The sequence below is a fragment of the Ammospiza caudacuta genome, chromosome 11 (genome assembly GCF_027887145.1).
Source record: "Ammospiza caudacuta isolate bAmmCau1 chromosome 11, bAmmCau1.pri, whole genome shotgun sequence".
Taxonomy (NCBI): domain Eukaryota; kingdom Metazoa; phylum Chordata; class Aves; order Passeriformes; family Passerellidae; genus Ammospiza; species Ammospiza caudacuta.
In genome coordinates this window covers 15,697,917-15,718,136 of record NC_080603.1, presented here as the reverse complement: position 1 = coordinate 15,718,136, position 20,220 = coordinate 15,697,917, and the positions used below count along the sequence as shown (strand labels likewise).

General features: G+C 52.4%; 1 protein-coding gene across 1 annotated transcript in view; it reads right to left on the bottom strand.

Moving 5' to 3' along the window:
- The window catches only part of XXYLT1 (xyloside xylosyltransferase 1), a 32,444-nt gene that overhangs the window by 7,533 nt on the left and 4,691 nt on the right, over positions 1–20,220 (bottom strand). The window contains exons 2-3 of the mRNA XM_058812358.1: positions 18,852–18,999; positions 5,730–5,862 (exon numbers count right to left, since the gene is read on the bottom strand). Coding sequence (XP_058668341.1) covers positions 5,730–5,862; positions 18,852–18,999 — 281 coding nt within the window. The remainder of the gene's footprint in view (positions 1–5,729; positions 5,863–18,851; positions 19,000–20,220) is intronic.

Genomic DNA, 20,220 nt, shown 5'->3' with positions numbered 1-20,220 from the left:
GCCAAACCAATTCCTAGAACCGTTTTCCCATGCATCGAACAGCAGCACTTGTTACAAATCAAGTCAAAGTCTTGAAATGGTTTAAAATCCAAAGTGCACAGGGTTTGGGGCTTGCAGGACTGTGGGCAGGCAGCATTGACATCACAATGGCACAAATGGCAGGCATAAATTCTCCTGCCTTTACTCCTGAGGGGCCTGGGGAACAGAACCTTTTGTGGAAGCCAGCTCCCTGCTTCCTCAGGGCAAAAGCCCTTGGGAAATAGTGAAGTCTCCAAGTCAGGGCCACCTGCCTGCATGAAAAGTCCACAAAACCAGGAAAACTCAGACAGGAGGACCTGCCTGCTGGAGATGGTTATCTCCAGTTCTGGAAAGCTCCATTGCAGGCAGCAGCCCACCTGCAGTGTTACATCTTACAACCACCACTGCTGCCTCCGCCAGGGAAAATCCAGCTGCTCCTTGCTCGCAGCTGTCAGCCGTACTTTGGGGTTTTTTTAGATCCCAAGAGAAGGTACAGAATGTACCGTCTCAGCCCAGACTCTCTGACAGCCTGGTCTGGTTATGGATTTAGCATTAGCCTGCTTCCAGCCCAGGATAACTCCTTTCCTCTTCCAAACATCTGACAAAGTGACTTAGCGCTGGTGCCGCTGAGCTCCCACAAACACCCAGCACTGCAAGCGCCGCGGCCAGAGCTGCAGCCCTGCTTCCACCCACTAATGGGCTTCTCTGGCTTATTTCAGCAGCTCTCAAACAAACAAAACACATGTCACTGAGCACACAGCACACTTACAGCAGCTCCCATATGATCACAAGCAGAAACAAAGCCTTTCCTTTCTACAAAATAATGTCCTGTTTGAGTTCTTCCCAGTTTTTAGGCAGAGGCAAAGGCGAATGGCCTTGCAGCCACACAGGGACCCAAGTGTCGGCCCTTTGTAGTCTGTAGCTGCCCCTTTGATGTAGATATCCTTTCCTACTGGACAAACTTATCATTTCCAACACTGTGGATTCCCAAGATGCCTCAAGCTTTAATTAGCTTCTTGACACAGGGCACAGTAGTAAATATCTCACCAAATAGCAGAAGTGGAAGCAGCAGCCACCCTTCCAGCCTCAGCTGTGTGCATTCCTGGACCTGTGAAGCTCTGGGATTTCTCCTGAGGCCCACCTTCACAGCAGGTATCTTCCTTCTACCTGGAAGGGGTAAAAGCACCCATCTGAGGATCTGTGGGTTAAGTCCTCCCTGTTGCCAGCAGACCATTCCTCCGAAGGAGACCTCCAAAGGGAGCATGATGGGAGCAGTTCTGAGGGCCCCAGGTGGTGCTGGCACACTGTGGGCACCCAGAGGCCACTGGCAGTGCCAGCAGCAGCAGTGCTTAGACAGAGAAGAGGCTGGGATGGGAATGGGAGCAGGGAGCACAGCCTGGCACACGGGGTCAGGCTGAGGCTGCTGAGGGCAGCTGTGCAATCAGTACCACTGCTCTGCTTCCTCTCACGTGCCACCAGTGTGACCCGACCGGTCTAGAACCAGGAAACACAGGAAGAATGGGGCTTAAGCTCTGCCTTCGGTAATCTGAGAGCTTTCAGGACATTTTGGGGAGTGCCACAGTATTACCTCATCCTGATCCTCTCAACCACATGGCTGTTTTGAAATGAGGAATCCTATCCCTTTGGCACCTGGCAGCACTGAGTTCATGCGTCTGGGAACAGGTGCTGAGCCAAACCAGGCTGGCAGGGAGGAACAGGTAGGTCTGGGCTGCACTGGTGTGAGGATGCCATTGTCATGCCCTGATGGAGACCCTGCTATGCCCCAGGTGCAGCCCCAGTGCCCACACCTGCCAGCAGGCTAAGGGGCAGCAGGCCATGCTTCCATCACCAGCCATGGCACAGCTGCACTGCTGAGAGCACGGCTGAGCTGCTCTGCAGGGTCAGGCATGTACCCACACACCCCCAAGGACAGTGCCCTGCTGCCCTTCTGGTCGCTCCCATGCAGGCTGCATCTGCAAAGTTTCTCTGCAGGTTTCTTAGCAGGGCTCAAGAGCACCAGAGAGCCTGGACGTCTCAATTTGACCAAGATGTGGCACAGAAGGCTCAGTGCAACATAAATACTTATACAGACCATTATCACTCACTCTATGTAGCCTGGTGAGCAGGATTGGCCAGCACAAATGAGCAGCTGAAATGCTGCAGGGGACAATAGGACTTTTAATTAAGGTTATGACTCTGAAGAAGCACCTCCTTGCATGGAAAGCCTTTTGGATGATGCAAACTTTAGATGCAGAGTCTAATCTTTACATCAAAATCACTTCTACTGAAGCCACAGCTCCTGATCTTGGCCACAATGTGAACCCTCTGCAGGCAGACACATGAGCAGGCATAAGCCAGCCTGGGAAGAGGCTCTTCTGCAGGTCAATATTCAAACAGCAGCCTGGCAGGACAAATCCAGTGCTGCCATAGAAAGCTCAGAGGCATCTAGGAGCCTACTGCACAGTACCAGTGTCCTCAACAACCTCACCACAGTGGCACCTTCTTGTGGGATGAAGTTCTGCCTGCAGCCCCGTCCACAGAGGTGTTGACTGTAGCCCATGTCCCACACTGGATCCAACAGCCACAGGAAGGACAACATGCCTGACCCACGGACAGGGTGCCTCTTTTCCCTGCTGTGGCTGGAGAGACGGAAACCTGATGTGATGCCAGTGGCCTCGGACCTCAGATCACTTCCTGCACATGACATGGGCTCCTGCCACCTCCCCCTCTGCATCCAGGACTCCCTGCCAGACACTGCAGAGCAATCCATGTCCAGCTTCAGCAGGAGCTACTGCTCTCCACAGGCCACTCCAGTTCACCCTGAGTGGCCCCAAAGGACACCAGACACAGACTGGAACAGTTAAATCCCAGCACTGGCCTAGCAGGAGGGCTGGGAGATCCTGTTGCTCAGAGAAATGTGTTTGTCCAAGACAAACAGTGGCCGGGCATTGTTTCAGCATGAGTCAAGCGAGTGGAAACACTCCCGTGCCATCCTGTTTTGCTGTCTGGAGGTTTCCCCTACCTTCAGGATATGCAGACCGGCTCCGGGATGTTTCCGATTCGCTGTTCTCTTACTCCTCCATTTCCTGGAATGTCTGTGCCCAGCACTGCTCATTGCACCAGTGCAGCAGCCTGAGCCTTCTGCAGCCCCAACCTGTGCCTACAAAGTGCCGCCCACAGCCAGGCAGCCAATGGGCAGCTGATAGAAAGAGGGTGGATTGATCTCCATCCATCTTTCCCATTGCTACACAGCAGGAAAGGTGGCACCCAGACCCTTTCTGGCCACTGCCTTACCCTGCCCCAGGGAACCGAGTCCACAGCTCCACAAGCAAGCTCAGGACAGCTCTGCTAATTCACCCCAAGTCCTCTGATGCTTTGGGGCAATGCTAGTGCTGCAGAGAGCTGTGTGAAATGGTGAAGAAAACGTAAGTGGCAACACAGAGACCCCACAATCACCCTGTAATCCTCCTCCCTCCCCACAACCCTTTCCCCAGCTGAGGCTTCCAGCCTGCACACACGGCAAACAATGCGGCTGGAGCTGACACCTGTTGTTTCACACCTACAATATGTTTTTTATCTTTCTAAAAGTACAAAAATAGTAAAGAATTTTTATTTTATAAAGACATCCATGCTTTGTCAGCTCATGTTTGTGTCTGGAAACCCTTTTAGCAGTGAGGTGTGAGCCCCACAGGGTGCAGGGCTTGGCAGGAGGGCAGGCTGGAGTTTGCACAGCTCGCCCCACAACGGGTGATCTGGCGACAAGAAGGATCAAGAACTTGTTTTCACATGAAGATCAAAACAACACAAGAAGAAAAGCACAACATAGCCCAAAGTGACCCAGAATGTCAAAACTGCAACAACAGAAAGTTCAGCCCAAAAATGCAGCCTGTGAGGGCTATTATTGCTTGGCATGTTTGTCCCCACCACGGGTGGCAGGAGGGGGAGAACACAGCTATGGCTTGGGTCAGGTATTCAGTGCTCAGCCCATGATCCCCTGCCTTCTCCCCTGCCATGCTGAAAGGCTCTCCAGTGGAGCCCCTCAAACCTTAATTCAGTCCTTTCCAGGCACACCCAGTCCCACAAACCACATCCAGGCAGCAGATCACCATCCCCACTCCCTAGTTATGCATTGAAATAATGAAAAACCCTGCAGAGACAAAAACAAAGTGATTCCACCCTGCACTAATTGCAGACAAACGAGTTCTTGATTTACCCTGTTCCAGCACCACTAACGACAGGGATCAGCCCTGCTGGGCCCACCGAGGTCACAGCCTCACAGCCTGCAGCCACTCTTGGCTGGGGCTCTTCCCTCCATCCCCTTTTAAGCTCTAACAATTGCATATGATTAACTGGGGCTGGATTTACCATTCTGGGCACCAAAATCCTGTCAGGACACCCAAAGCAGATACAGGAGCCCTCTACTCTCCAAGCATGGTGTCACCCTGTGGAGACAAGACCTCAGCATCGGTGTTCCTCTAGTGCCAGCTCTTCCTGCCAAGAGTATACAAATCAGGAGAGAGGCAACACCTATGCCACAGACAGAGAGATGTCTTTTTCCAGCTCAGAAATAGCGGTGACTTCTGTAGTTCGAGCAATCACACTCTGTCATACGGTTTAGGCTTCCAGGAAGCAATTGGTAGTGACTTACAACCATCAATCCCGTGTTGATGAACTTCTGTCTCTACCCTCTTCTCATCTGGATGCACAAGCAGCAAGAAAGGCTGGTCCAGATCTTTGCAGCTCAGCCTGTGCCCAAGAGTGCTGCTGGTCATGTTCTAAGAGGCTCAGCAGGGAAGTAGGATTCCAGCAGGGAAGGAAAAGACATACAGACCTCTTAGGGTTTTTTATCTTTCTCCAAGAACTCTTCCATTAGGATTAGCAAATCTAGCCAAGCCATCTCAGATGCTCAAACTCAGCTCGACTGAGATTCAATAAGGCATCTTGGGATAATTACCTGGTCTACCCTGGATTAAAAGAAAACCTGAGGTCCATCCTTAGAACAATGGCTAAACGAAACCAATTTCTCTAAGCACATGGAAACATCCCTGTGTCCCTGAATCCCACCAGTGGAGTGATTTGCATTATTTCCTATGAGTGGGAAGGACTGAGCCACCTCTTGGTGAGTGGTTTCCAGCACAGTTGGCAGTGGCTGTGGACCAAGGGTCTGAAGAGCAAGGGACCATGAGGCCACCTTCATGCTTGCAAGCCCAGGTAAGCAAGAGCTGCCCATTCAGCCTTCCCTGGGGGAAGCAGAAAGTGCACTCCAGGGACCCAGAACCTCACTGCTGCCCAAACTCAATCCCTACTCTCTGCAATACTCTCAGCCAAAACTTCAGCGCGCCAACACGCAAACAATTACAGCACCTCAGCAGGCATGGCTAGGCAAACATGATGTACATGATGTACTCTAGATGCACTGGAGTCCAGGCATGGATTTGGCACTGATGATCAAGAATTTGCCTCTGAAAGTCTTGTGATGGTGTGTGAGAACAAGCAAACAAACCACAGCAACACTGTATGGTTTGCTCATATCAATTTACAAGTTTCAGATTAAAGCCCCCTGCAGGGACAGTGGACTGGTCTCCACCATCTCCATCCATCTCCATAAACCACTGCTCTCTGGGGTTTTTTCCAAAGAGCAACCTGAGTAGAAGAGAAGCCAGCAGCCACCTGCTGCCCACTCCCTGCTCCCCCCAGGGAGGGGGCTATACCTGTACACTGGTTGCATTTCTCTGGCAATCCCAATGACTGCTCCCTCTGGGAAGTTGTCAAACTCATCAAACAGCTCTCGGATGTTGGTCTTGTACTTCAGGTCCAAGTCTACCTGGACGATCCGTGTTATTTCTGAAAGCACAAAGAGGAAAAGTCAGCAATATAAGACAAAAGTGTAACCTGTGATTACCACCAGCTACTGGAGGAGCTGAACCCAATGAGGATTTGGTGCAGTCTACTCCATGGGCAACTCACATCTAACACAATCCAGCTGCAACCTCTGCATGAAGCAAACAAACTTCAACCATCACGAATCATTTACCACTGTGTGTTTACTTCAGAAATCACTTCTGGTGACCCCCTGCCTCTATCCACTCCCTCCTTCCTTCCAGAATACTGGTTTTCCATATAACTGATAAAAGCAAGAGGTAGCTTCAACCTAGCCTTTCTCCATTTCTGGAAGTGCTTCTGTAGTGCCAGCCCTGCAAAATTCCATGTTTACTTTCAGCTACCAACTCCATGAATGTTTCCCACCTCCATCCCAGACAGCATCCATCCTGGCCCAACATATCAAAGCAATTCCCATCATGGACAGCATCAGTTCACCACATGACACTTCCAGTATCACCTGCACCAACCCATTAGCTCCCAGCAGCTTGCCATGGGCTTCCCTGAGGAAGAGGCCACAGAGGTGACAGCCCTGTGCCTGCACAGAACTGCTGGTGATCTGCAGCAGCCTGGAACACTGTTACTGCTGGTGGTACCCTCTCAGAGGCAAGGGGGGTTTTAAAGACATGGAAACATCTTCCACTTGCAGTGAGACATAAAAGCAAGGAAAGGCTGGAGGACATCATTCTCAAGGCTGGGCCTTAAGTACTTAACAGGGTCAGGCCCCTGCTTGAATTTGTCCCAGTCTCCTCTGCAGCATGAGAAAGACTGAAAGATGGAGATGCTGCTTGGGAGAGTGTGGAGGAGATGTGCCTTGACAAGACTGCTCATCCCAGGTGGATCTGGGGATGCTGCATGGATTGCAGCAGGCCACGTGCAATGCAGCAAGTGCAGACACTACAAGAGATCCAGCCATTAGATGGGATCATCCAGCAACAAGCAAAGGCATGGTCCTCTTCTGGCCAGGCCAGCTCAGCTCAGCCCTTCTCAGGGACTGTGAGTGGAGCCATCCCCAGAGTATTATGTAATGCCCCCTCTACTTATATGTGTTATAAAAGCCAAGAGCAAATTGGCCAGGTTGCTTAGCACTCAGCAGTAATTGGATTGTAAGGCTGTGTCAGTCTTTTGGTCCCACTCATCATGCACAGGTGCCCTTACAGCTCCCTGCAGGCTAGACCTGCCTGTCACCACCACTTTCAGAGCAATTAGCAAAGCAAGCCTTCATCCTTCCTCCTGCCCAGTACCTGCAAGCAGGAGGACAAGCCCTGCCTGCCCTCACCTTCTGATGTGCCTATGGGCAGGGCTTCCCATCACCCTGGTGTTGCTGGGGCAGTGCACCCATGGTTCCTGATATCTTCACCTTGTTGTGCTTGGGACAGGCTGCTGGCTACTCCTGGCTGCTGAGAGCAGGAGGCAATGGCTCTGTTTTCAGCCCCCAAAGCCACCAAGGGACTAGAGACCCAGAGGCACTGAGAGCAGCCAGGCACCAGCAGTTATCCCCCAGCACAGGAGTGCAGCTTTGCATTTTCAAAAGTGTTCATTGCTTGGTGTTTGTGTTTCAAGCAGATGCTGGGCTGTACAGCAGCTCTGAATTTTTTGCAGATCTTGCACTAATCTAGGACTCTTGGCAATTGGTCATACCTACCACACTGTCCTCATTTGAGAGCAAAAAGGGCCTGTGAGGTTAAGCAAGAAATATACTGCTTACACTGCAAAGCACCCAAGCAGAAACATAAATCAAGGAGAAACAGTATCTGAGCTACAACTCGGGCTGTATCTCAATTTATTTTTTTAACATCCATCATGCTCTATCTGCTAAAGCGAAAGGCCATGCTCCCTTCAGCTGTCAGTATGGCAATCCTCAGGCCTACCTAGTGTTTACCATCACCATAATCCTCTGTTTGCAGAGATTTAAACCCCAGGCGCAGTAAATTACCACAGGCTAAAGCAGGTCTTGACCTGAAAGCAATTTCCCCCAGCCTTCCGAACTGCCTCAAAAATGGCCAATGCAACTGAAGCATATGAATCAGCAGAGCAGAGGACTTCTGCAGTGAGGAACAAGACAAGTATCCCACATGCACCCAACCTCCCCAGTGGCTCAAACCTCAGTGGGGCAAACCCCCAAATCCAAAACATTACCACACTTGAGAATACCCAGACTGGTCACAAAACTCCAGGACAAGAAGACCTTGGACTTACAGCACAATCTCAGCTCCAGAGAAATGTGGGGAGTCTGAGCCCTACAAGAGACTGGGAAGAGGGGATGGGATTCCCAAGGGCATCCCAGCACCACTCCCCCTGGTGCACAGCAGCCTCATCAGGTTTCAATTAAATCAACTGTGAGCCATGTCATCCGATTGTTCTGTAAAATTACAGCTGAACACAACTGCAGTTTATCACAGTGGAGAACGAAAGCTGAGCTTGAAGGAAGCTCCAATCCCAACCCTGCCTGCCCCAGCACCTCAGCGGGTGAAAGCTCTGGAGGGTCCCTGTAGCCCAGCCAGCTGTCCCCAGAAGCCCCAGCTAAGCAGGGGGCTGAGCTGAGCACAGCTGCAGTGCCAGGCAGGGATGGCAGTGCCACAGGAGGCCAGCATGGAGACACACAGTTTATTTACACACACACCCTGCCTTCTCCATCCTGCCCTTCCTTAGAGGCTTCCCATGTTTGGCTCACCCCAGCACACTGGTCCATGCTGTGCACTGTGCTTCCCACAGAGAATACTCACCAAGAAATGAGACCCAGAAAGCACCAAGTACTTTTTTTCCTTTGATTTTTTTAAATTTTAATTTTTTTTTTTGTTAAAGCAAGCATGAACTGCAACACTGAGATGTAAGTGAGCATGGGTGACATGAAGCATCACTTTGCCAGATGCAGCTTGCATGCACAGATTAATGGCTGAGATGATTTCTCTGCCTGGGCCTGGCAAGGGGCCAGGCACTAACATTTCTGATGTGTCATGCTCTCTCACCCTTCCACCGAGCCTTTGTCCTGGCTGCCATGTGGGGGCGGAGGGATCGCGTGCTCTCTTAGGCACAAGCTGCTCACAGGGATCCAGCTGGAAATGTGGGAAAAGGCTGAGTGTTCTGCTCAGCAGGGAGTTTTCTAACTTTGCCACACTGTGTAGAACCCTCCTCTCTGTTCAGCTCCAGCTCCTCCAGCCACGGCATGGAGAGGGGAGCTGTGCAATTCAGAGATGGTCTCCATTAGCAGTGACAGCTTTATAGGACAGGTTGGCCCCATTTAAAGCTCGTAATCTTTTACTGCTGCCTTGTATCAGCAGCTACAGCAGGGCTGTGCTCCAGGCTCGGCTCAAAACCTCCCCAGCCCCGCCCAGAGGTTTACATGCCTCATCCCACCACAGCCTCATCCAGTGAGGGGGCAGAGGCAGGCAGAGGTCATGTCGCTGTGCCCTGCTGCCCCACATTCTCTGCCAGGACCCAGCACACAGATAGGCACCCCTTTGGTGTACTGAGGGGCACAGCAGCTTGTCTAGATGCTCTGAAAGGCACCCAGGAGCCCCTGTGGTAGCAGGCAGCTTCTGGAGCAAGTCTAACAGCCCTTCCCAGGAAGAATGGACCCCAAAAACTGCCCCAGGGCACAGCAGGGATAGAGCAGGTATGCAGTGGGCCAGGCCACCCCACCACTGGAATGACACTTAGGAGCAAACTTGGTCTAGATGAGCAATCTGATTTACCAAGTGACACACCTGTCCATGGCAGGGGGGCTGGACACAGATGAACTTTAGAGTCCCTTCCAACCCAAACCATTGTAAGACTATGAAATTGCTCTTCCCAGAAATGTCAGGCAGGATCATGAATGGCAGCAGGGGGCACAGGGAGGAGGTGAGCTGCTTTGGTGGACCTAGCCAGAGCTCTGGTGATGTCATGCAGCTTCATGCCAACGAGGAGAGACTCCTCCAACACAGAATCATGAAATTATTTAGACTGGAAAAGACCTTTAAGATCATCGAGGCCAACTGTTAACCTGGCACATATCAGGTGGGAGCACCTTGACCTCCCCTGCATCACAGCAGTGACTTTTGGGACCAGAGGTGCTTCAAGAGGTCAGATCAACAGGGGCATTGCTGGGATTGCTGCCCCAGCTGTGACCCAGGCACACCACTTTGCCTTTTCCCACAGAGCCCAGCACCTCCCAGTCCTGCAACACAGGGAGGCAGGACCCCACTCCATCCTTCAGGAGGCAGTGCAGGGCGGTGGCTGGGTGATGGCCTGGGCAGGGCTGGGACACAGAGCTGCTGGAGACAGAGCAGCTCAGTGAACCTTCTGCAGCTGCAGCCAGCACGGGTGACACAGTGCAGCCAAGTGACAGGAGTGTCCCCTGCTGGCTGCAGCTCTGGGTGTTGCAGAGCTGCAGTGGGCTGTGGCAAAGGGCCAGGGGGTGGCTGTTCATTTTGCCACTTGACTGGACCACCAGAAGGAAGAGAGCCAAGCAACCAAAGCTCTGAGTTGGAGTCAGAATGGCTGGGGATCACTGGTCTACAAATGCTGGGCACACCTGGACAGCTGCCCCTCCACCTCTCTGAATCACTTTGAGCAATGTTTTTTAGTCAGGATTTTTAGCTGTGCCCATCATGGCAGGAGAAGATCCCAAGGGAAGAAGGAGCTGTGAAGGACCAGCAGTGACTTTTAGATGGCTGTCTTGGGCCATAAACGTCCTGGAGCAGGGCAGCAGCCGGCAGCTGCAGCGGGCAGCGTGCCTGAGGAGCAACACGTGGATCCACAAAGCTGCCTGTGCTGGCTGTGAAACCACAACCCTCCGCCCTCACTGCCTCTGAGAGATGTGTGGCCAAGAAAAACTCCACTCCCCCAGCCAGCACCATGGCCAAGCATGGATGCAGAGTGGGTGACAGGCTCCAGAGGTCCTTGTGCAACCCAGAGGGTACTGCCCAGCAGCAGCAGCCAGCTGTCCCCAAAAGCCTCAGCTGCAGCAGGGCACGAGAACAGCTGCAGTGCCAGGCAGGGATGCCAGCACCTCAACAAGCCCAGTATGGAGGCACACAGTTTATTTACACAAACATGCTGGGTTCTCCATCCTGCCCTTCATTAGAGGCTCCCTGGGTTTGGCTCACCCCTGCACTGGCAGCTGCCCCTGGCTGCTCTCCCTGCTGCTGTCAGCAGGGCTGTGAGCAGCTTCCTCTCTGGCTGTGTGCTCCCCTGGCCAGGCCTTGTTTTCTCCACACACAGCCTCCCCTCTGTGCCCAGCATTAATCACTGCTGCCTGCCCAGCTGACCTCGGCAGCACCAGAGAGCCTCACCCAGAGGAAGCAGCCAAGGCAGGGGCAAACAGGCACGTGTGCAAGCACAACACACTCCTCAGAGCCTGCTGCCACTGAGCTGGCAGCTGGGGGGGCTGCAGTCCCCCTTCCCAGGACATGGTGCTGTTCCAGAGCCCACCCTCCCCAGAGAAGATGATGCTACAAAGCCCTGCACCAGCACAGCTTGCCAAGGTGCAGAGCAGCTTACCTTCCAGCTGTGTGCCTCAACACAGGTCCTGCTGTCTGCCATGCAGCCAAGGGTCCCCTCCATGCCTTGGGACAGCCCAGCAGCCTCCTCCCCATCAAACAGCCTCCTCCCTGCACACAGAGCTCCAGGGAAGTGCAGGGGTGATGTGCCCCAGCAGCCTGGCTGCTAACCAGCTTTCTGCAGCACTGATTAGGCACCAGCAGCGCAGAGCAGTGGCTGAAGCACAGCAGCTAATAAGCCTATCAGCTAATTAAAAAATTAGGCTGTCTGCCAGAGATAGATGACAAATCATTGCTACCACCCACGCAGGGCAGGCACCTGGGTGAGCTCAGGGGTCTGCAGCAGCAGCAGTGTTCCCAGGTACTGACAGCAGCATCACTTGGATTGCCTTGCTCCACACCCCACAGCCATCTCCTGAGGGAAGGGGACGACTCTGCAGGAGATGGATGTGTTCTGTTCCAGGAAATTAATTTTTCCTGTGCATCCAAGTGTCCCCTTGTAATCCGTCAAGGTCTGAGGGACTCATATTTAGCAGTACTCAACACCTTGGCTCTTACCTGGACTCAAAGGCAGCAACATGGCTAAGCATGCAATAGGTTTCAGGATGGAGGTGGAGATGCTGTTTGCCTTGTATTTAATACATGCTACTGCTGGGGGAGGAGTGTGAAAACACTTTTTGGAGCTGGAGGAAGAGCAGCAGGAAATCTTTTAATCAGACAAAATAAGGTTTGATTCCAGGTTGCTATAAATTACAAAAGAGTGGATGGAAAGCTGTAAAGTAATGAGCAGGTGAGATGGAAAGGGAAACCAAAAAGAGACACAGGAAAATAAATTTTCTGGGCTCAGATCCCAGTGAACTGCACACACTGGGGGAAAGGGCTGCAGGCAGATTTTGTCCTTGTTTCTTCCTGCTAAACTCTAATGAGCTATGGCAGAGCAGGGAGAGGCTGTGGGGGAAAGCAGCCCTGGCATCAACACAGGGTGACCCCCAGCAGCTTCCAGTCCTTTGGGAATGGGGCAGCTGCTCTGGCTGGGGAGACAGGAGGGCAGCACCCACCACAGCACTGGGTGATGAGACCCTGCTCTCTGTGGGAGCGGGGGGAGCAGCCAGCCCTGGCCTGACAGATCTAGGACATCCAAAAATAATCGATGGTGACACTGCAGCAAGGGGCAGGCAGTGGAAATGATGAGAAGTGACACTACCCCGGGGGCTGCAGGCCACGTCAGCCCCAGAGGCAGCAGTGCCACAGGGAAGGGGTCTGTGCTGTGATGCAGCACTCAGGAGACTTCCAGGCACTTGCTGAGCAGCAGCCACGTCCCCCCCTCATCACAGCAGCCCTTCCTGGTGCCTCCTCCACACCAGGGCTGGAGCCAAGGAGCTCTCCTGCCAGGACAGGCATGTCCCACAGGCATAATCCCACAGATGGGACTAGCAGCTCCTCTCAGCAGATGTGGACCCCTCTACAAGGCCACAGCCTCCAGTGTTTACCTGGGGTGGGCTTACTCAGAGGTCTGCTCTTGCCTGCTCCTGAAAAGCATCATGAAAACAGCTCTCTCAGCACAACAGGCTCATCCCAGCAAGGAACAATGGCTGGCACAGCCATCCCTATTGCTCGCAAAATGATCACTCCAGCGTCTTCCCTTCCCATCACAGGACCTGACATAAGTGCTTGCAGCTCAGAGACAGGCTGGGAAGGGAGTCTGGCTGTTTTTCACGTGCTTGTGGCACAAAGCAGGGAGGGAGGTTATGAGAGCACATCAGAAACTATTAACGCTCCCTCCATCCCTGTAAAGATGGAAACATTTTTGCCAGAAAGCAAATCCTTCAGCTACTGCAGCATCCCTTGGGAGCTGTGGGGCCAACTCCCATGACTCTGCCACAGACCCCAATTTTCTGTACCTTTTCCCAACATCTCCCCGTTGGTAGCACACAATCAAGCTTGAAGCATGTGGGACGTGGGCACTCTCCTTCCAGCCCTCTCCCTCCCAACAGCTGCATCTCTGCATTCCCTGATGTGGTGGGGCTCAGCAGTGGTGGCAGTGCTCAGCCAGCAGGAAAGGATCAGCAGTGACGCACTTTCAAATGCTCACTTATTACAATTATTACAGCGATTTGCTGAGTTCTGTGGGCAGCTGCCCTGTGCACCAGGAATTGCTCTGCAGCTGACAGGAGGAAGAAGGGGGAGTGATGCCTCCCCACCTCCCTCCACCTCAGAGACCTCTGATGCCCTGTGTGACACAGGATGTGTGCAGTGCAGCTCTGCACGTGGGTGCTGTTGAGGGGACACACCACACGTGGCACCCTCCAGGCAAACAGAGTCCAACCTGGGCAATCCCATGCTGTGGATTGAAACAGTGCAGAGGCAACGTTGAATCCTCATGCACACATCCCTACAAAAGCAATCAACAATGTGTTCAAGATGCTGCCTGTGGGATAGCATTCCTTCCAGAAGGCCACTAGCAGAAGACAGTTACTGGTTGAGGCATTATTCCAGTACCCAGAGTGCTTTCCTGGTACCTCTGTGCTTAACCCTTCCCCCAGCTGCCAGGCTCTCCACCTCCACAGCCAGAGCAGGAGTGCTCCAGGTGCCCGGCCTCAGCACAGGCAAAGTGCCCTGAGAAAGCACAGCACAGCTCAGTGCCTGCTCCAACACGTCTCCTGGCTGGCCTTTGTCTTCCCTCCAGCTCTGCTTGGTGGGAAAAGCATAAGCTGATGTTCACAGAGGCCTCTGTCTCCAGGCTGGTAATCCCAGAGCAGACAAAGGCTGATATCAGTTTCGTGGGAGACCAAGCCACAGCCAGCAGCTGGATCCTGCTGCAGGCAGCACCAAACCCCAAGCGACTGGGGCTTGGTCATTGTCAGCCTGCTTGGACAAACATCATTATAATCTGGTCTGTGCTAAACAATCAGTACAACTGTTGATAAGAACCTGGACAAATTGCCCTGTTCAGAGTCTGAAGCCAGGGAGACCACTGGACTGAAGCCAGGGAGACCACATGGATCCTGATGTGTCACAGGTGCTGTCTGGACACTGGCTATGCAGCCAAAGACACAGCTCCCTGCTGGCAGTCCCTTCCCCAGACACAGAGCTGCTTATTCGCCCCCAGCAGCCACCCCTGCTTCCCCCAGCACCCACATCTGTGTCCTCCTGACATGCTCCTGCACAGCTGGCAGCTCCAGGACACACTGGGCTTGCTGTCCAACACACAGCAGCTGGCTGTGATTCCCTCATCCATGAGGCAGCCCAGCACCTACAGCATCCTGCAGAAAGGAGCTCTACAGATCACCACACTCTGTTTTGAACATGCTTTTCACCAATTTTGATGTCTCCCAGTGCCTGTACAAACTTCTGCCTTGTATGGCTCATGGTTTCATGGACCACACCATAACCCCCCTGGCCAGCCCCCTCCCAGACTGGAGGGTCCCAGTCAGCCAGGCTTGTCTCACACAGAAGCCAAGGCCCTCTTTAAATCTCTTTCATTTTTTACCAAATGTTGACATGCCATAAATTTTGGCAATATATAACAATTAGTTCCACTCTGTTCTCCTTCCTCATAGCTCCACACCTTTATTTAGTCCCACAGAGACTTACCCTCTTCTCCCACTGCTGCCTAGTCTCCCTACAAGCCCCCTGTGAACAGCCTCACCACCAGCAGAACAAGCTCCTGAGTTTTCAGGCAGCAAGTACCCAGCTGCATCCTCAGCACCTGGAAGATGCAGAATGCTGCATGAGGGCTAAACTCACACCCTGCAGAGCCCAGGGGGCTTGTGCTCATGTTCCCACCCTTTATCAAGCCTGAAGCTTCTGCCTTCAGGCTGGGCTTGACAGTAAGAGAGAAACCAGCCCCCACATGCTGCCAGGGAGAAGATCACTACACCCAGAGATGCTGCTACTCCCCAAGGAGACAGCCAGCTTCAGCAGCCAGGAAACTCTGCTACCTCCAATTTGTCAAATACCATCTCCAGTCAAGTTCTGCTAAACACCCTCACTCCATGGAAGTGAAGCACAGTACTGTCAGCCAGGATTCTGAGCCTCCCCTGAACTAATGGGACTCCACTCCTCTAAGTTGGCAGAGATAAGCCACAAAGCTGCTTCTGTGTCATGTCTCATTTTCCCTTTGCTTCTTATTCTCCCACAGGGTCATCCTGCTGCAGCACCATCAGCAACACCAATGGAATTGAACACCAAATGGTGTTTTCGAAGCTCTACCCAGCTGCTGGGTGCTGCTGGCTCTCCCTTGGCCCACCAGCTCCTTAGGAAGAACACTTGTTAAATAAATTTTTCTTGGAAACAACCTTGGGCCAAGAATGGGCACCAAGAATTCCCTGGGGAGCTCCCAGCTTTCCCAGGCTGCCCTTCTCTCACATCAACTCCTCCTCCCCTCCCTTGTGGCACCAGGAGTCTGTCCCCAGACCTCGCCTGCCAGACAGACCTGCCCAGACATTACTTCATGTACCCACAGAAGGGTGATAAAAAGCTTGCTGGGCTGCCTCATTTACACAACAAAAATGACAAGTGATAGAGGGATCAAAGCCAGTCAGGAAGGAAGAGGTCCCCTCTGGATGGGCCCACTGAAAAGGAAAGTGAAAATATCTGGGTCCTTGTTCTTCCTCCTCCTCTTTGCATTGCTCTGCGAGTCTCAAGACCATTTCATGCTGACATTGTCCTCATCCTGGCAGCTCCTTCTAAGCTTGAACCTGCTTGTCCTCTCTGTGCAACTTTCCCCTCACTTCCCCCTTCCATCAGAACCATTCTGATGGACCAAGCACTGCTCCAGCTCCCTGGGCCTGGCCACACCACATTAAATGGGGATTTATGAGCCTCGAGCACAGACAAGAGTTATGCAGTCTGCACTTCTGTGTGCTCCATACCAACTCCCCAGCTGGTTTAAATCAGATTAACTCCACTGATGTAAAACATTTAAGGCAAGAGTGTCCCATGATTTACACCAGCTAAGAAGCTGTTATATTATAACTTGGCAGCTGCAGGTTTTAGATGTGAAGTTTTTTTGGCAAAGATCCCAAGCAACAGTAAACGACAGAGCAGCTGAGTGGCAAACCCCATTTATCCTCAGTGCAATGTGCATGCAGCCAGCACATGGCCCACAAAAGTCCCTAAAAAAAATAAAATAACCTGGTGTTCAGTTTTTAGTGCCACCAGTCTGCAAAGTCAATGCCTCATCATAATCCATAGAATCCAAACAAATCACTAAATCATGACACTGTGGAAATGCCTCTCTTCAAAAAAATGATATATTTGGTAAACTAAAGCCAGGCAATTTTAGTACAAAGGTCGCTTGCTACTGAAAAAATCCCTATAGACTGATTGATGCAAATGCAAATGAACACACCAGAGAGTTTAGCATTCAGATCAGAGCCTTCATTTCTACTAGAGGATGCTCAAGCTTCCAATCAAATCTGGATTCCACAAAAAGTGGCGCTAATGCTGTGGAGCCAGATGTGCTTGGAGAGGTGCACAAAAAGACACAGCACGCAGGGCAGAACACAACATTCAAGGCAGAAGAAATGGCAAAGAAATACACCAGGAAAAATGGTAATTTTGCCTGAAAAATGGTAATACTGCCTGAAAAAGAGGGCTTGGTCCTTTCTTCTCCGACTTAGCAAAGTGGCTTGTTCAGCCCAGTAGATACTGCTTGTCAGAGTCAGGAGGGCAGCAAGAGCCATTCCCACATCACCTGCAAGCCTGGGAGTGGCAGCAGAGCTGCAGCCTTTCCTGTGCCTCTCCTTCAGTGCTGGCTGCACAGGGAGGAGGCTGCTGAGCCCCACCAGCCCCATAAATCACCAGGCACCCAGCACAGCAAACCTGACCTCCCTTGCAAGGGAAATATAAATCAGCTTTACTAGCAGCTTCTGAAACAAAAACTGAACTCACGAAACTGTAAAAATGCCTCTTTAAACATCCTGTGCCCCAACAGACCATTGAAAGCCTTGTCAGGCCGAGGGAGAGCAAACAAGCTTTCCAAGAGATGAGGGCTGATGAACTGAGAAGAGGCATTTCAGACTGAGCCTCTTGCTGGCAGGCAGCACAACAGGGATATCTTTAGCACACAGCACAGACAGAGTAGGGAATCAGGAGGAGTGAATTAGCCAGCATTAATACCATCATTTGTATGCAGTGTACTTCAAAGCATTCACAGTGCAGACAGCACCAGACACACACAAAATTACCCAAGTCTGGGGGAGAGCCATGGAGAGCACATTTGCTGGAGCTCACAGAGTAATGATCAGTGAGCTGGGATGGGACCCTCAGGGCCACCACTGCCCCACTGTTTAATGAGCTAGTGTGGGAAGGCCATGCCACAGGGGCAAGTCCACAAAGGACAGAGGAAGTCTCACGAAGCACAGTAGAGGCAGAAGCTCCTAAGTAGAGCCAAAGTGGGACAGGACTCAGCAGGGCCACAGGGGAGGTGTATCTGCTCACATCTCAGCAACAGTGCACCTAAGATCCATGGTAGGAAGTCTGCAGGGAGAATTGGAGCTGGGCAGAGGCTCCAGATTCCAAGGAGGCTGCTGGTGCCAGCAGTGCTAGCCCTGGGAACACGCACACGTGTGGGAACAGGCCACCATTGCATGACATCCACAAGCAGCTTTGAGAGGCTGGTCACTTCCTCCTGGGGCAGCTGTATGGCCAGACAGGGTCCTGGGGCTCCTTGCCACCACTGCCACCTGCAGCCTGCCATGCCCAGGACATGTGACCAGCCCAGCAAGGGATGCTGCTATCACTGGTGCATCAGGCCAGCCAGGCAGCTGGCAGGGAGAGCCCAGGGACAAGCAGGGCTGCAGGAGCTCCAGTGCAGGGGTTTGGAGCCCAAGGACACAAAACCCTACTTGTGCAACCAAAGACCAGAGAGCATGCTGGCTCCATGAGAGGCAGCTGCACACAGCCAGGGGAGGAAAACGGCATCAGCTGAGCTGAGCCCCTTCTGCCTTATTTTCCGGCAGAGTTCTTGTTGTTTCTGCACTTGATAACAGCAGAGGCACAATAAGGAAACTTAAGTGATCAGTGGCCGCTAATCAGCAAAGCTTTCCTAAAGCTCCCTAAAGCCAAGAGGAAAGACTCAACAACTACTCCCTGCTGATACTCAAGAGTGCACAGCTACACCACAGACACATAGCACCTATTTCTGCTGGCACCACAAGGGGAAGGGGACTGTAAACACACACAGAGAACAAGCCTGCTTGCTCCTGTCTCACCTCTCCTATCATCTCAGGGCATAAAGGCAGGGCCAGCTGCCATGTGACAAGGAGAACCTTCTGTCACTCATGCCAGTGGAGACCTGGATGAGGTCTTGGACTGGTAAGTCCATCACTCTGCAGAAAGCAGGAGAATCCTAGGAGTCCATCCCAAAAGTTTATTAGCTTTGTATTTCAAATACCACTGGATAACATCTCTGTGCAGAAGAGAAAGAGAGCCTGTGCTGCTGGAGGCAGGAGAGCAGAGACCTACCTTTGGGCATGATGCGATGCATTGCAACTGACAGGAAGAAGATGGAGTCGCTGTAGTAGGTCCCTGATCCAGCACTGAAGTGTTTCTGCATGGCCTCAACGATGGGAAACAGCTTTTCTGTCAGCTCATTCACATCATGGACGATTACCTGGCAGAGACAACAGAAACACCACTCAGCCACTGCTCCTAGGGACAGGCCCAGCTCCAGCAGCCTCTGCCCAGCCCCCAGCAGCACGGGGAGAGGGGGAGGTTGGTAAAGCACAAACAGTGCTGCTGGCACTGCAGCTGCACAAAGGGGCCTGCCTGCCCTGGCCCCTGCACATCCTCTTGATGCAAGAACTGGCTAAGTGCAGGGAAAGGAGGACTTTCACAGCCATTTTGTAACTGTAAGGTGGGCAGAGACTTGAATCCCCTCACACAAACAAGTGTGTTCCATGCTTTGGGCTGTTTCTCTGGTCTGTTCCCACTGCCTGATGCAAGCACATATCTGGTCTCCCATATGGAGTCCATCAGAAGAGGCAACAGCTCACTCCAGGCTCTGGTGTGCTGCGGTTTAGAGCCAAGCCAGACCACATTACTTACCCTGAGGACCAAGGCTTGCTCCCTCCTACAGAAGCAGGCTGTGACAGGGCCAGGGACACAGCCCAGATTTGCTGCTCAGCAGCCTGGCATGGAGGCAAGCTCTGCAGCACGTCCCGGCGGGGCTGCAGGGGAAAGGGAGGACCGGCCGCAGCACGCTGACCAAAATCCAAACATCAGGAGCTACAGCACAGCACAGCAACTTCTGTAGATGGATCTCAGCCTGTCTGTGCTGGAGTTCTGCTGGTGCTCAGCCAGCCCTGCTCTGCATCCCTCAGCTCTGCGGGAGCCCATGCACCAGCACGGGCCCTGGCACGCCTGTGCCATGGTTATGTCCCAGAAACAGGAGCAACCCCAAATGCACCTTGCCAGCTACTGACATTTAACAAGCTTGTAATTTATTCTGGTCAAAGTCCAATGGACAGGAGTTTTCATGCAGCTCATTATACGCACAGAAGGATACAGGTCACTGAATCACACAAGATAATGAGAGGGATTTTCAGGATAATTAAGAGAGATGAGGGACATGACCCTGGTGCAGATAAGGGGGAGTGCAGGAACTTGAGTGTGGAGACTTGGGGTCGTGCTGCCTTCTTCAGGTCAGGGAAAGCACGAAAAGCCCTGATGAAACCTAAGTCCAGCGAGGACATGACATTGCAGCAGTACTTGAATTTTGTACAGGGGAACCTATCGCCCTTGTTTGAGGGATACCAAGACACTTCCACAAGCCGGCCCCTTCAGCAGGGAACACAAACCACAATCTTTGTAGCTTGCTTTCAAACGAAACTAT